This window comes from Phytophthora cinnamomi, assembly GCF_018691715.1.
Source record: "Phytophthora cinnamomi strain GKB4 chromosome Unknown Contig53, whole genome shotgun sequence".
Taxonomy (NCBI): Eukaryota; Oomycota; class Peronosporomycetes; order Peronosporales; family Peronosporaceae; genus Phytophthora; species Phytophthora cinnamomi.
The window spans coordinates 526142-541851 of NW_027150986.1; the positions used below are offsets into that span (position 1 = coordinate 526142).

Sequence of the window (15710 nt, forward strand, 5' to 3'; positions counted from 1 at the left end):
AACTTCTACAATACTTCTCGAATGCCTCAGTGGTTTTCGTAGTACTCCACACGCGCATCCAGCGCAGCACCAGCAAGCCAAGTTGATGGGCGGCGCAGACCGCGCTTTGGACTGCGGATGTGGTTGTAGCTGTCCACGCGAGCGCTCACGCGCGAATAATCGGGCTTCTCTTCTTCGATCAAGTGCACAGGGCACGCTGCTCGAGTACCGATTTTATCCAGTGTTTCAAGGGTAATGAAAGAACTGCGCTTGAGTTGGCCCTTCGGTGGCGGCATGCCCGGGTCCGCCTCCTCGCGATCACACAGATCGTCTTCCCACCGTTCGGGAAAAGCAACGTGCTTGATGCACACGCTCAGCGGTCTCGTGCCCAACTTCATGTCGCTCCTGTATACACACACACCAAAAACACAGCACCCCGTCAGTGCAGCAAACACGAATGGAGGATAAGACAGACGTACACTCGGTGGTAGGCGTCCGTGAGGATTGTCGGTCGCACGAATTTCTGCTTTATCTTCATGCGAGACGAGATTGTGCCCATGCTCTTCTTGCGCTGCGCCTCGGGCGTATTCTTCAGAGCCGTACGCCCTGCGAGTCCCCCACCACGCAGTAAATTCTTTACCGTCGCAAATGTGACGGATCCACGGGACCGCCCCATTGGATCCTGGCGCAGCACGCAAGATTTCTTCTTACTTGAGCGTCTTCGCTTCGTCATACTGGTTCGAGATGCCCGACGTTCATCAAACTCATCACCGCTTTCTGGTCCTTCTACAACCGGATCGAATTGTCCTCCTGTCGATCCTCCGTTCTTACGAAACCACAATGGATTGGATTCAAGTGGAAGATCCTGCGGCGAACTGCCAGGGCTGTTTGCACCACCGGCATCATTCGCCAGTCCAAAGCGGTTCAGAGAATATAAAAGTTTGTGTAACTCGGAATCCGTCCCCAGGGAGTTCATCGGCTGCTGTTGATCACGAATTGATGGTACAGTCGACGCATCCGATTCATAACTGGACAGTCGCTTCAAAATGCCACGAGGGACGGACCCAGGGGCAGCGAAGGAGACTGTGCGACCAGGCGAGTATTGAGGCGAAACTGGAGCTGACTGAGACGATGACTTGAGTGGAGAAGTAGCGCCGAATTGGTCTCGATATCCGGACGGATCACCCAAAGGTAGTTCACCTCCCTTGATGAAGGACACGGCTCGCTGCGGCGCCCTAGCGCTGTCCAGCTTTTGCTTCGTTGGGGACGGCGACCGCTGTTGGATAAGGAACGGGTTTTCTTGAGACTCGTCGAACAGGTCCGAGCTCATAATCGCCAACACATTGACGCTGCCTACAGACCCACAATACGCCATCGCGCTTGTAGTTGTAGATGAATTAAGTTGATGCTGCCCACTGTGCAACGTGTACGCCGCCGGCCACAAGCGTGGCGCGCGCTCGCCTTATCGGCAAACACGAGCCCGTGCGCTGTAGTGTTCTTTTGGTTGTGCGCCCTGGCTGTGGTGCGATGTAGTAGAGGTTCATTCTGGCCCAGAATGGCCAAGCTTCAAAGAACCTAGGACGCCTCATTTGCGTCCTCACGTCGTAGGTTAGCCTCCTCCGAGTCTCATCGCTTGTTTCCTACGCGGGTGCCATTTTCACGAGAATAAGGTGGCCAAGACTTGTTCCCTAAACCGAGGCTATCTTCGACTTCATGGTTTGACAAATACCTAGGCTGGTGACAAGGCTATCCAATGCTCTTGAAGATAGAGGTCGGACTATTAATAAGGGTCTTTCGTTCGCGCAGTTAATATTTTTCGAACAAACAAACCTTGACACTAACGAAGTCATAGAGTTCATTACTGCATAAATACTCACGACAAACTACTCAGGGCTTCCTATAGATCCACTCCCACTGCTATCACACGCAATTAACTAAAGCTGGCTACGCGGCACACATTTCATCGTAAGCCGCAGTCGTTGTGCTTTTCTTCAACCGGAAAGCAGATCCAGAAGCACTTCTTAAGCCCGTGACTGCTGCTGGTAGGTTTTTGCTTGCGACAACATTTCCTGCAGGAGGTACCGCTGGTGGGCGATGGAGTCCTCAACAGCCTCGACAGTAGGCACAGGCCGGCCGTTCGTGCTGATGATCGAAGGTGGCATGCTTCGGTTAGAGCGCATCATATCCGTCGTGTCCACAGTTACAATCTCCTCATCCAGCGAGCCGTAGCGGGGCGCGTCGCTGCTGCGACGATCCATGCAGATCGAGTTGGAGCTGTCAAAGCTCGTCTCGCTGGCGGTGCTCGAAACGCTGCAAGCATTGCGGCTGGCCTTGGCATCTTCTAGTAGCTTCATATCGACACGCATCCTCGGCACCACCAGAGCACCCTTGCCGTGCATCGAGGACGTAGTTGATACCGAGGTCTCCGAGTCGCGACGGCCGCGGCTTGACGACGAAGTAATGAAAGAGGCTGATCCATACTCCGACGCCGGGATCGCTTCGGTCTGGCTCGACACCATGAGGATGCACTTGGTACAGAACTTGGTCGTCTCGCCCACGGTGCGCGTCACGATGCAGGACTTGCAGGCCACCTCGCCGCAACTGCGGCAGTTGATCTTCTTCGAAAGCATGCTGAACTTGCTCATGCACACGTGGCAGTTCTTACGCGACGAGTGCGGCACGAACTGCCAGTCGCTGATCATGGGCAGCCGGGCCAGCAACCGCTCCTGCACAACGATGGGCAGCTTGCTCAACGACGTCGCGACGTTGCCGAGGAAGGAGCTGACGAGCCATCCAGGCAGGTTCTCGGGGTGCCGTACGACACCTTCCAGGGTCAGCTCGGTGTGGCTGGCATCCTGCGTCGGTCGCAGGAGGACGATCTCCGTAAGGTCGAGACGTGACAGTCCGTGCGACCCCTTGAGCGAGACGCACTCCTTGCGCTCCACCGACTGCTTGATCATGAACCCGACGGGGATGCCGTCGACGTCCGAGGTCACGCCCGTGTACTCGAGGAAGCACATGTCCCGCTGGTAGATTGGGCTGTTGTTGCTCAGGTTGATGGCCTCCCAGCGGATCGAGATGTGCTCCTGCATGTTCTCGGCGCTGCGCTCCTTGAGCACGCACATGGTCTGCGCGTCCAGGCTGTCGTTGTAGAGCAGTTCGCGGCGTTCGACCGCCTGCGCCGTCGAGTCGGCGTACATGATGCCCATGAGGTCATTGAGCGACGCCCGCACCGTGCCCTGCAGTCGGTAGTGCAGGTCCCTGCCGTTGTCACCGAACTTGGTGCACCGCTTGAACCCGGCATGGGAGCCGAGCTGTTTCCAAGTGCGGTAGGTGGCGCTGCCCACCTGGCGGTCCTCTCCTGCCTTATTCAACGCGTCGTCCAGTAGGGACTTGGCCGTGGCCACGTACTTGTGCATGTCGTCTCTGGTCATGCGCACGCGGCCGAAGTGGCCTCGTCGGAGCGGCAGCTGCTGCTTCGGCGCCTCATTGCGCCTGGCGATCGCGTGCGCGTCCGCGCGGCTCAAGTTGGGGGCCATCATAGTGTTCATTGTTGTCCGTTGGGATCCGATCGGCAGTACAAGTCTCTCACGGCACCGCGCCGCGGCTAGCTAGACTGCTTTCGACTTACAAGCGAGAGCTGTCTCGATTCGGGCCGAAAACGCAAACTGAAGGGCTCTGCTCTGGGTGGGGCGGCGGAGCACAAAGTCGGTCTCGGCACTGGCGCACGGAACCAAATGGAGCGGGGGCGAGAGAGAGCAGAGACCACGCGAGATTTGCAGCGGGCTCGCATCTGCCGGGTTATCGCGCAGCCTACCTGCCGTTCAGGCGGTACGGTACAGAGCGCAGCGCGACAAATCTGCGGGAACCGCTGCCGAGCCTCCAGCTGGCGTCTTGATAGACCGGAGACTTGAAGCGAGCACTGTTTCTCTGCTTGTTGCCAACGTGGTCGACCAAGCCAGCGCGTGGCGACAGCTCCGCGGCGGCGCCATCATTGTCCGCCGAGGAGGACATGGTTCTCCGTAGAAAAGGCTGGACTCACGTGCGACCCCCAATTCGGTGCGCGGTCACTACGGATGCCAGCATCGCTTTGCCACAAAGCGCGCTGGTATCTGATGAGTACCACGCCTCGTTCGTCTGCCCCGCGCACACAACACACAACGCGGCGGTAAATCTAAACCTAAATCGTTTGACGCGCTACGTTGGACGCGAGTCAGTGGAAGACAGGGCAAATGCTTGCCGGTGAAAGTTTCACTGAAACGGCCCACTGCGGAGGACAATGCCAATGCTGCAGTGGTAGTATTGCCCACCTGCATGCGGCAGTATTTTCATGAATTGCAGTACTAGTACTGTACAGTTACGGCTCCCGACAACGGGGAACTGCATATTGCGAGGTGCCCTAGGTACATGTAGCTCCCGCGTTAATCGTTTGGTGGTGGTGGTGCCTTCACCGAGCTCCCCGAAGATGCGGAGTGGGGACTTGGGCGAGCAACGTACAGAACGGAGGCGGAGAGCTACACATGCTGGACATGCGTCAGCCGCAGTCATCTTCGTGAGAACGTACAGTGCTCGCTCGCCGTTTGGTTGTCCTAGCCGCGATTACAGGTGTTTTTCGAGTGTCGACCCTTGCCTCGCGTGCAGCAGGGCCCCATGCAGCTTTGCCGCAGCGCTCGTAACTCACGCTCAGCGTATCAATGCTGACCGGCGTGCTGATTGGAAACTCGGACAGCTCTTTTGCTTGCTTCACCCAATTCCGCTGCACGCGTGACGAGGCTGACCGCGAACTTGAAGCTTGTTCCTCGCGTTGGTCAGGTTTCAGCATTTGCGTTTTCTGCTGTTTGTACACTCAAACCACTGGTGTGCATGCAAAGGTTGACCCGGCATGGAAGTGCAGGTACACGTACATGTACTGTACCTGACGATCTTGTCGATTGCGGTCATGAAAAATTTGCAAGAACCATGGTCGGAGGTTTGTACGTTTTCCGCTGGTAGCGAGGAGGCTGTCAGGCCCACCTCTGGCCTGCTGAGCAAGCAAGCCAGAGCGATGCGGCGCAAAGGCTCTGGCTTGCTTGCTAGCGGTCAGAGGCTTGAAGTTCCTGTGGCAGCTACCCGAGAGGGTCAGCCGTCACAGTGAACATGCATTTTGTAGGAAAAAACATGAAAAAGAAACATGGAAGATGCATTTAGTAGAAAGAAATGAAAGAAAACAAAAGACGCAGGGTAGTACATAGTCAAGGAAAACCCCAGAAATACGCAAGAGAGCCCTGTGCTCGCGTAGGAGCACAGCGAGGCATGCATGTTAGGCTAGCAGTAGCAATTCAGTATTAAATAAACCGTCTACCCCGCACATCGACCACAACTACCGCGCTTCTCGACAGGACCAACACTCGCACCCACTTCAACGACAAACACTCTTCGGGCCCAACGCGACATCTGGTAGCACTTGCGGGGAAGGCTCGCTGCTGCACGGCACTCAAGGGGAGGCTTTTTCAGCTTGAGGTGTAAGTGTCACGTCAGCGTGACCAACCCAGCTGTTGGGGAGACTTTGGTACATTAATAGGGCAACCTATTATTGTACGCTGACCGTGGGAAAGAACTGGAGGGCAGCCGTGGTGCAAATTTGTTTTGCATCTGGCCCCGGTGACAGCCCATTTGCCCAAGTAGCTACTGTTCTCAAAAGACTGCACCGCATATAAATCGAGCACTATAAGTCTCGAAGCCGGTTAGTCAGTTTTTGTTCTTGGTAGCCCGGCACAGCAAAATTTGGCGAAGCGAAGACCAGGACGACAACCGTCACCGCTCGACCTCTCACGCGTCATCGACCTCTCACGTGTCATCGACCTCTTCAAAGGCATCGAAGAAGTCCAAGACCTCCCACAGCGCATAACTCGGCCAATTTTAGGAAGTAGCATAGGCTATTTTCTTTAACAGGTTTTCTCTTTTACTTTCTTTTAGTCAGTGCCCTAAAAGTATATTGCTCCCACCGGTATCAAGTTTAAAGGGTGAACACACAAAGTACGAAGTTTTCGCGTGTTCAAGATGGCGGATCCGGCCCAACTAATGCATAGTATGTTGGCGGCCATGGAGAAGCAGACAGAATTGATCGACGAGCTGCGCAAGTCAAGGCAGCTGTCGCAAATAAAGCTGGATGGGATAAAATGCCCAGCTACGGGGGACGCTCAAGGAATCGTTCCAACTATACCGGGAGCAGGTGGAGCAGTACTTTTAGCTAAGAGCATAGACTGGAAGGATAGTAAGTTGAGTGGACGCATTTTGGCTGTGTTAGCGGGATCGCTGAAGTATGGAGCCGCGCAGTGGTACATCGTCAAGAAGGACGATGTGAAGAGTGTGGAAGACTTTTTTTGAAGCTGGAGGAAGAGTTCGTGCCTCCGGATCTGCAAGAACGTCTTCGGGACCAGATGAATGACTTGAAGGAGCGTCAGTGTCGAGACTTGCCCGATTATATCAGCAAGTTCAGGCACTTGATTACGCAAGTCAAGGAGATGAGCGAACTGGACAAGATCATGTATTTCTTGCGTGGTCTGCCGTCAAGTATTCGGGAGGAAGTCCAGTATCGCAGGAGTGCAACGTTGACCGACGCTATTACCGTAGCGCTCGACTATGACCGGTCTCACGCGCATCGTGGACGCTCGGATGGAGCACGCGACAGACCGAGGTACCGATCGTACGACAACAGACGATCGAAGAGCAACAACGATGGACCAGTGCCGATGGAGATCGACAACGTAAGGGTACCGTCGAAGGAGGAATGTATGCGCCGAAACCTGTGTTTCCGGTGCGGGAGTAGCGCCCATCGGGCTCGTCAATGTCCGATACAGCCGCAGCAGACGCAAATGGCTAAGCGGAATGCGCCGAAGTACAACAACTCGGGCAGTAATCAAGGGCGTAAGCCGAGGATGAACATGGTCCTCGAGGATGACGAACAGGTGGATACTGTCGTCATGGATCGCGTGACTATGAGTGTGGCTGACATCCAGGAACAAGCGGATGAGTTACAGGCACTCATGGACAAGGCACGTGTACAAGTGGAAGAGACTGTCACTGCAGCGTCAGAAATGACGGAAGATGCTGGCTCGTGTGGACTACAGCCAGTTGAAGAACCGATTTTGCATGCGATGCAACCGGAATTGGAGTCTGGTGTGTGCGGATCGCCGCCAGAGCAGGAAGCTGAGTTGCATGAGAAGCAGCCAGTGAAGTTGGTTCAGCAAGGATCGCAACCAACAAGTACAACGGAGACCTTAAAGGTGAACGCAGTGAAGTCCGAACGTACGAGTAACCTTTTCATCAGGAAGGGTCGCATCAATGGCAGAGATGTCCGAATTCTGTTGGACACGGGTGCAAGCACGAACATGATTATGCCAGGTTTGGCTAGTAATGTGCTTCTGTCAAGACGACTTCAAGCTCAGCGCTTTGATGGCACGTTGACACCGGCGATGGATGTCAAACACGTGGAAGCGCCAGTGAGCATGGATGGGTACTTCTTTCCAGCGATCGAGTTCGTGGAATGGAAGTTGCCGGAGTCGCACGACGTCATTTTGGGAAACCGTGGTTTAAGGACTACAACCCTCAAGTGGATTGGCAAAGGAGGAGGTTGTCATACCTGACCGGATGCAATTCATCGACGTCGATGCACCGTCGTTCTCGCACAACTTGAAGGAAGGCGAGTATGAGCAGGTGTTTCGGGTGAAGATACAACTTGTGCCCGAAGTGGAAGGAATTCCAGAACCGATCTTCAACGTAGTCGGTAAGGAGTTCAAGGATGTGTTTCCGGAGCAATTACCAGACGGATTGCCTCTGATGCGCGAAGTCAACTCTGAAGAGACGTTGAAGAAGGGGCTCAACCAAGCTCTCGTGCACCGTTCCGCATGTCGAAGATGGAACAGGATGCTTTCGAAGAATTTGTCAAAGACAAGTTGAAGAAAGGATGGATTGAAGTGTCGAACTCGCCGTGGGTTTCGAACATCTTCGCTATCCCGAAGAAGGACCCAGTCACAGGTCAAATGCCGAAAAGGGCTGAATGGTTGCGTAGCGGCAATTTGAAGATTCCGTTGCGTTGGGTGTTCGACTACCGCTATCTCAACAACGCGACTGTCATTGCCAAGATCCCGTTGCCATTAATCGAGGAGTTGTTCGATAAGATGGTAGGTTGTGTCATCTACACGTTGATCGACCTTGCGCAGGGATATCATCAAATGCTGGTGGTGAAGTCAAGTCGTCCGTACACTGCGTTTCGAACGCACAAGGAAACGTATCAGTGGTGTGTAGCGCCCATGGGAGTGGCTGGAATGCCAGGGACATGGTCCAGGCTCATGCACAAGCTGTTCGACAAGTACGAATTTGTCGTCGTGTATCTCGATGACATCTGCGTCTTCTCGAAGAGTATGGAGGAGCATGTGGAGCATCTGCGTGCAGTTTGTATGGTACTGCGTCGCGAGAAGCTTTTTGCGCACATGGCAAAGTGTTCGTTTGGTCAGTCCGAAGTGGCTTTCCTAGGACATGTTGTCTCGCAGGCAGGAGTAAGCGTTGATCCGCGTAAAACGGAAGCGATAGCCAAGTATCCGACTCCGACGAATCGAAAGGAGTTGTTGAGTTTCTTGGGTTTGGCAGGATATTATCGCAGATTTATCTGTGATTTTGCCGAGATTGCTCGTCCGTTGAGGGATTTGACGAAGGGAGATGCGCCATGGAATTGGACGAAGCCTGTGGAGGACGCGTATTTGCATCTCAAGCTCGCTCTTCAGCAAGCGCCTACGCTGAAGTTGCCGGACTTTGAGCGACCGTTTATCGTGACGACGGACGCGTCAGGACATTGTATTGGTGGAGTTCTGTCACAGAAGTATGATGGAGCAGATCATCCGATTGCCTTCTATTCGAAGAAGTTGGATAAACATGAGCGTGGATGGCCTACGCATGAGAAAGAGCTACTAGCTATCAAAGTGGCTACGGAGAAGTGGAGACACTATCTGCATGGACGCCCATTCGACGTCTACACGGATAACGCAGCGTGTTCGTGGATGTTGCATCACCCACGAGTGTCACCAAAGATGGCTCGCTTTTGACGCACTTTTCGCAATACACGTTTACTTTGCATCATGTGCGAGGTAAGATGAACGTTGTAGCGGATGCGCTCTCACGGCCTCCACCGGATGGACTGGAAGACGAAGAGGAGAATGAAGCACCTCTTCCGGATGTGACGTATACGGTTCATGACTGCGACGACGAGTGCGCGAAGAATGCCGCACCAGTTCATGACCACCGTATTAAGTCTGCAGTGTTGCGCAACTTGTCAACGGATGATACTCACCTGTTACTCGACGATGTCAACTTACGGGGGGAGGGTCGCCCGATTGGCGTAGCACAGCAGCAAGTCAACAGCGTCGACTATCATTTTGTAAGTCCGCACTTGGCCCCTGAGACGAAAAGAGCGTTTCAGGAAGGATACGAATCAGACCCTGCTTTCAAGCAACAGTGGTCTAATGGAGCAGGAAAGGAGAAGTTCGTCAAGCACAATGGGCTTCTGTTTTTCAAGCAGACGAAAGGCGAAACTGTCTACCGACTTTGTGTGCCGAAGGTAAAGAGCTTCGCACAAATGTCATGATCGAATTTCATGATGGAAAGACGTCCGCGCATCCTGGAAGTCGACGTACGTACCTGAAAGCAGCGCAATGGTACTACTGGCCGACTATGGACCGCGACGTAAGGGAATACGTTCGCACATGTGAGACTTGTGCACGATGGAAGTCCAGTAGCCAGAAGAAAAAAGGACTACTGATGCCGATACCAGTGCCAAAGGAATGCTGGGAAGTGGTGTCAATGGATTTCATCACGGGTTTGCCAGTGTCGGAAGGGTTTGATGCAATACTAGTTGCAGTGGACAAGTTGTCCAAGCGAGCGAAGTATGCACCAACGTATTCGACAGCTGACGCGAAGGACACGGCTAAAGTGTTCTTTGATGCAGTTGTTCGGCATCACGGATTGCCGAAGGTCATCATCAGTGATCGCGACTCGAAGTTCATCTCGGACTTTTGGAAGTCATTGATGAAGTTGATGGGTATCAAACTCAGCATGACAACTGCGCACCGAGCTCAGGCAGATGGCCAGACGGAGCGCCAGAACCTCGTGCTCGAAGATGCATTGAGATGTATGATCTCGTATCACGGTGACGATTGGGTTAAGCACCTTGGGACTATCGAATATGCGCATTCGACCCTCGTCAACGCGTCTACGAAGTTCGCGCCATTCGAACTTGACACAGGACGTAAGGTGTCAAACATTGTGGCAGAGGAGATGAAAGACCTGCTGCAATCGGAGAATGATGTGACGCTCGCGGAGTTCGCGAAGAACTTTGCGAAGGAGCGACAGGAGATCGTAGAACGTGCTCAGAAGAATTTGGAAGAAGCTCAAGCAAGACAAAAGGAGTACTACGATCGCAAGCGCAGACAAGTTGTCTTTAAAAGAGGTGACTTAGTGCTGCTCGACACGAAGAACTTACCGCTGAAAACCGTAAACAAGAACACGGAATTGAAGAAAGCGAAATTAGCGGCTAAGAAGGTTGGACCGTTCGTGATTGAACGTATGGTGAACGACAACGTGGCGAAGTTGATACTTCCGCGCACGATGAAACGTCTTAATCCGACATTCAACGTGGAGTTACTGACCCATTACCAAACGAATCGTGAGGATTTTCCGAATCGACCGATTCCGAAGGCTGTACCTCTAATCTTGGACGAGGACACTGGAGAAGAACTCTACATTGTGGAGAAGCTGCTCAAGAAACGAACTAGACGTCGCAAACGTCAATGGCTCGTGAAGTGGCATGGGTTGCCGGAGCATGAGGCAACCTGGGAAAGCGAAGCGCAGATCAAGCACGTTTCGCATTGGCGTCAACTCCTGGATGAGTATCGACTCCGCCAACGCGAAGTCAACCAGGGGAGATGTCAGGCCCACCTCTGGCCTGCTGAGCAAGCAAGCCAGAGCGATGCGGCGCAAAGGCTCTGGCTTGCTTGCTAGCGGTCAGAGGCTTGAAGTTCCTGTGGCAGCTACCCGAGAGGGTCAGCCGTCACAGTGAACATGCATTTTGTAGGAAAAAACATGAAAAAGAAACATGGAAGATGCATTTAGTAGAAAAGAAATGAAAAGAAAACAAAAAGACGCAGGGTAGTACATAGTCAAGGAAAACCCCAGAAATACGCAAAGAGAGCCCTGTGCTCGCGTAGGAGCACAGCGAGGCATGCATGTTAGGCTAGCAGTAGCAATTCAGTATTAAATAAACCGTCTACCCCGCACATCGACCACAACTACCGCGCTTCTCGACAGGACCAACACTCGCACCCACTTCAACGACAAACACTCTTCGGGCCCAACGCGACAGAGGCTACCAGTGATCCTCGGCTGCACATGGTGTGTACAGTAACAAAGCACACCAGAGTTTACCAGTTTTCCGCACCTCGTCATCTGGTCGACTTGCAAATTGCAAATTGCAAGTTACACAGTCACGCTGCGTCCAAGTGGCTTGCTGGTGTACTGTAGAACCCTAGCCAGACTACGCCCGTATATAAAGCAGCAACATGCAAGACGGTCTTGAAGACCCGAAGAGCTCGCGCACATCCGGCAGCTGGAAAGCGTACACTTGATGGATCTCTGATGGCTCTCCGCCAGCTGTGGGCTTACTTGATGCCTTGAAATTGTACGCGTCAGCTGTGGATGTTCTCCTTGCCGCCGGCTCTTCAAGCTGTCACGTTCCGCGCTTGACGGTGCCGGTTTGCTAGCGTTTTGCAACGAGGTCACAACATCGATTCGTACGTGTACATGTTGCAGCGTCCACAATAACAACAATAACAACGACGACATTTCAGGCATGCAAGTGTATTGAGATTGATGTTCGTCTGTATTCACTACTGTGCGTCGTAGGCGCGTCCTCGAGAAGCGCGATCGAGTTCCATAGCCTGTCCCCAAAGGCAAACACACAGCGAACACGCAATCAGCGTCAACGAATTCAAGTTTGACATCGGAACGAGGGCGCTTAGCCGCAATCTACGAGCCATCTGCGTTGGGCTATGTGGCTCGAACTTGCTTGATTGCCTTCTCTTACCTCTCGGACAACGTTATCGACACGATTGAGATGGCTTTGACGCGGCGGTCGCTTCCTCTTGCCTTCCGGTTTGTTGAGCACCATTTTGTTGCGCATGGCAGTCGTCAGGAAGGGCAACGTCAAGATTTTCCTGCATCGGGAAAGAAATTTCAGGCTGGTTAGCACGAACACGGCTCCAGGATACATTTCTTGCTCGGATCAAGCACGAACCTGTCGTTTGCGGGCATCTTGAACCCAGCGCGGAACACAAACTCGTCGTCCGGGCGATCATAATCCTGCTACATCTATGGTTAGTATTCCAAGGCAGCACCACGAAAATAGTAATGCTGCTTGGCCGCGTCGCGGCCATCTTTGCGACGTAGGCTTACAAATTCTGCAGGCAGAGCTGGATTGACCGGTTCAGGATTTACGATGTCTGCAGGGAGTGATCCAGCTTCGCGAATAACTGTTGACACAGGTACAGGCCGGCTACACGCCACACACATAACGGGCTTCGTCCCCATAGCGGTCGAATCCCCATCCGTCGGCTGCAAGAGCATGAGCTCGCCACGAATATCGCGTAGTGCCACCTCGAAGCGAATCTTCAGCTGCTCCATCAACTCTCTCCTGAGTCGAGCCAACTCTTCTGTTGTAAACTCACGAGCGTCCTCAAGGCGATCGTCCACCTTCTGCGCAAAGTTGTCCAACAGCAACCGGTAGTTAACATTAGCGTTTGCAGCACCGCCGATACCAGGCCCGCGTGGTCCACCCTTATCGGCGTTGATAATACCGGACACTTTCTTGGTGACTTCCTTGATGAAGTTGTCGTAAAACTGTTTCTGCCCTTCGGCTGAATTGTAGAGTCTGGTGTCGAGCTCGCGTCCCGTCATTTGCGAGTAGAGGTCCGTTAGCACATCTCCCTGCTTGGCTGCGGCCTCTACCATGCTGCGTCGGTCCATGGAGACGAGACTAGTAGTGCTGTTGCTGTTACTGTTACTACCTCCATTGGCATCGCCAAGCGACTGCGTCGAGAGCTTGGCAATCTCCGCGTACACCTCTTTCCGCAACTTCTCAATTTCCTCCATGACAAGCTCTGTCCGCAAGTTGTTTGTAGAAGGCGCGCGCCGACTGACAATGGGCATGCTTCCATCTGAACCAGCGTTACCGGGACCTCTATCCGCTGCATTGAGGTGAGCTGTCAAGGAGTTCAACCGCTCAATGTCTTCTTCGACCATAGCAAGTCGTCGCACTGCACCGCTGAGACGCAGCTCCATCTCTCGCAAGCTTTCGGGATTACGTTGGAAGCTGTGCCGACGTTCGTTGTGTGCAGCATGGTTGTCAGCACTACTAGAGTTAGTGCTTGAACCGCTACTTACAGCCACAACATCGCTAGGCTGGCTTCGGTCAGAATTGTAGTTCCGGTGCCACATGGACCATAGCAGTTCAAGCTATTAAATAACCATCGCAGCCACAATCCCATTAGCTCTGCGGTCGATTTACAGCCATCACTATAACAATATACAGATGACATACCTTTTCGCGCATCGCGTCAAGTCCCTTGATCAACGGATCGTTCTTTTTCTCGGTCGTGATGTTTACTTGCAGTGTCGCGTCGATCTCCTCATCCAGGTACCGCAGTTTGCGTGTGTATTCTTCTTCGCGGTCTTCCTTGTTCGGCTCACCTTCCGAGTTTTCGTTAACATTGCTGTAGTCGGTAACACGCAATGGGACCACCCCCAAACGAACGGCATTTTGGAGCTGCTTTACTTCATCTGACAGGGTCTGAAGCGTCTCCGCAATACTCAGCGGCGAGTTGACTAGTGGGGCTATTGAGAGAACAGTTCGGTGGTAGCATCGCTGCATCTGCTGCAGCGCGTGGAGTGTTTCGTCGTCGCTGTTACCTTGCAAGAGCTTGTCCTCTGTCAGTTCAAGAGCCTTGCGCCACTCGACTAACTGCGGCTTTGTGCGGTCCTGGAACGTTTGGTTACGTGCCAGAAGTTCTTTTTGCATTGCCAAACGAGCTTCTACTAAGTGAGCCTGCAGGTGCTCATTGAACACCACGTTATTGCGTAGTGCATCCAATTGTTCTTGTTGGCTTTGTGTTGTCCCTGAAACCCCCTTTATGCTTTGCTGCAATGAATTCAGCGAGGCGTCAGTCGAGCGCCGTAGGTCTGCCAACTTGGTGAAAACGAGCGAGAGATCAAGGTGCGGCTGTGAGGTGGCTTCGACCACTCTGCCAGCTTGTTTTTCGTTTTTACCAGATTTTCCTGGATCATCGGTCGACGCAGTATCCTTTCCACATCCATCCTCGGCTCCTCCACTTGCAGACCCACCCGATGAGTACATTGAAGCAACCGTTTGCTGCTGCACACTTATGTCATCCAGGCTATCGGCGAGCGCCTTTATATCTGCTGTGTGTTTTTCCACCGCTTCGTCATGATCTCGAAGCTTCAGATCGTATTCATCCTGCACAGCCTTCAGCTCCTTCAGTTCATTCAAAATCTCATTCGTGGTTGCTGCAAAATCGTCCTGCTGTCCACTGTTTTCAGTCTTCTGCGCGCCATTCCCATCGCTGTATCCTGCGGTAGCATTTTCTGCTTCCAACCCCGATGACGGTTCATTCAATTTACCCATTTGGTCGTTCAACGCTTCCAGGAGTTGATCATGTTCGGACATCTTTGCATTAAGAGCATCTTGAATTCCCTGAAGTTTTGCAACTTCTTGCTGCAGTTCTGCTGCAGACGCGAATGGAGCCCCCGGAAGCTGAAGTTTCCCCGCTCCTCCACGGGATCGAGAACTTCTCGGGGATCCATCAGTTGAATCACCCGCTGCATTAGGCTCGCCATCAGTTTCAGCACCACTACCTTCCTGACTATGCTCTTCATCATCACCTTCATCGACACCATCGTGACCAAACGCTTGGGCCAGCGCATTCTTCAATTCCTTTCTCAGTTCTTTCTTGGCGTCAGCTAGCTCCTTCGCAGTCACGAATGGTTGTCTGCCAATACTGCTCGCTCGTGGAGAACGGGGAGACTTCACACTCGGTGAAACCTCACTTTCGCCACCCGATGCTTCTACGGTTGAATTACCCGGGTTGTCAGCAGTTCCTTGCTGCTGTTCTTCTTGGCCGTCATGTGGTGCCAGTCCTTGAATCTCTTCCAATTGATTCTGCATCTCGCCCACTTGATTTTGCATCACCTCCATCGCTGCTGCTGCATCCTTCTTTTCATCTTCAGCACGTGTTAGATCATCGCGAAGGGCGGCGACCTGATTCTCCATCTTTTTCATTGCGGCATCATTGCTCTGCTGCGCTCTTTGCTGTTTAGCCAGAGATGCCCCAAGCGCCTGCAGTACTTTCATTAAAGGATCCCACGACATGCTGTACGCGATAAGCTCCTGCTTCATCATAGACGCAAACGTATCTGCGTCGAACCCATCGTTATCGGTCTCCGGAGAACTCAAAGCAGCCTTGCTGCCAGTATCTTCGCTTCCTGCCACGTCCGCTTCACTCTGCTGCTGGCCGTCATCGTCAGCAGGTACAGGTTCTTCCATTCTGACTAAAGGTCCCGTGCGGCTTACTGCTCACTCAGCAGCAAGGATGCACCAAAGCGATTGAACGCGTCGGTGTGGATAACTTTGA

The 15710-nt window shown here is 53.1% G+C and overlaps 3 protein-coding genes across 4 annotated transcripts; all 3 read right to left on the bottom strand.

The window, feature by feature from the left end:
* Positions 1-26: 26 nt before the first annotated feature.
* On the bottom strand, positions 27-1354 carry IUM83_00159 (uncharacterized protein; the record flags this gene model as incomplete). The annotated part of the gene is made up of 3 exons (XM_067923902.1): positions 27-384; positions 459-585; positions 1180-1354. 3 exons carry the CDS (start codon positions 1352-1354, stop codon positions 27-29), a joined length of 660 nt encoding a protein of 219 aa, XP_067788728.1.
* Positions 1355-2000: 646 nt separating this feature from the next.
* Positions 2001-3530, bottom strand: IUM83_00160 (Myosin-M heavy chain; the record flags this gene model as incomplete). The annotated part of the gene is made up of 1 exon (XM_067923903.1): positions 2001-3530. One exon carries the CDS (start codon positions 3528-3530, stop codon positions 2001-2003), a length of 1530 nt encoding a protein of 509 aa, XP_067789153.1.
* An 8364-nt stretch (positions 3531-11894) lies between these two features.
* Positions 11895-15622, bottom strand: IUM83_00161 (Guanine nucleotide-binding protein 3; the record flags this gene model as incomplete). 2 transcript variants are annotated; one of them, XM_067923904.1, is made up of 5 exons in its annotated part: positions 11895-11945; positions 12092-12221; positions 12302-12366; positions 12460-13518; positions 13604-15622. In XM_067923904.1, 5 exons carry the CDS (start codon positions 15620-15622, stop codon positions 11895-11897), a joined length of 3324 nt encoding a protein of 1107 aa, XP_067789151.1. The 2 variants fall into 2 exon arrangements, with proteins under 2 accessions (XP_067789151.1, XP_067789152.1); XM_067923905.1 differs by having other exon boundaries at positions 12302-12369.
* Between the last annotated feature and the right edge of the window lie 88 nt (positions 15623-15710).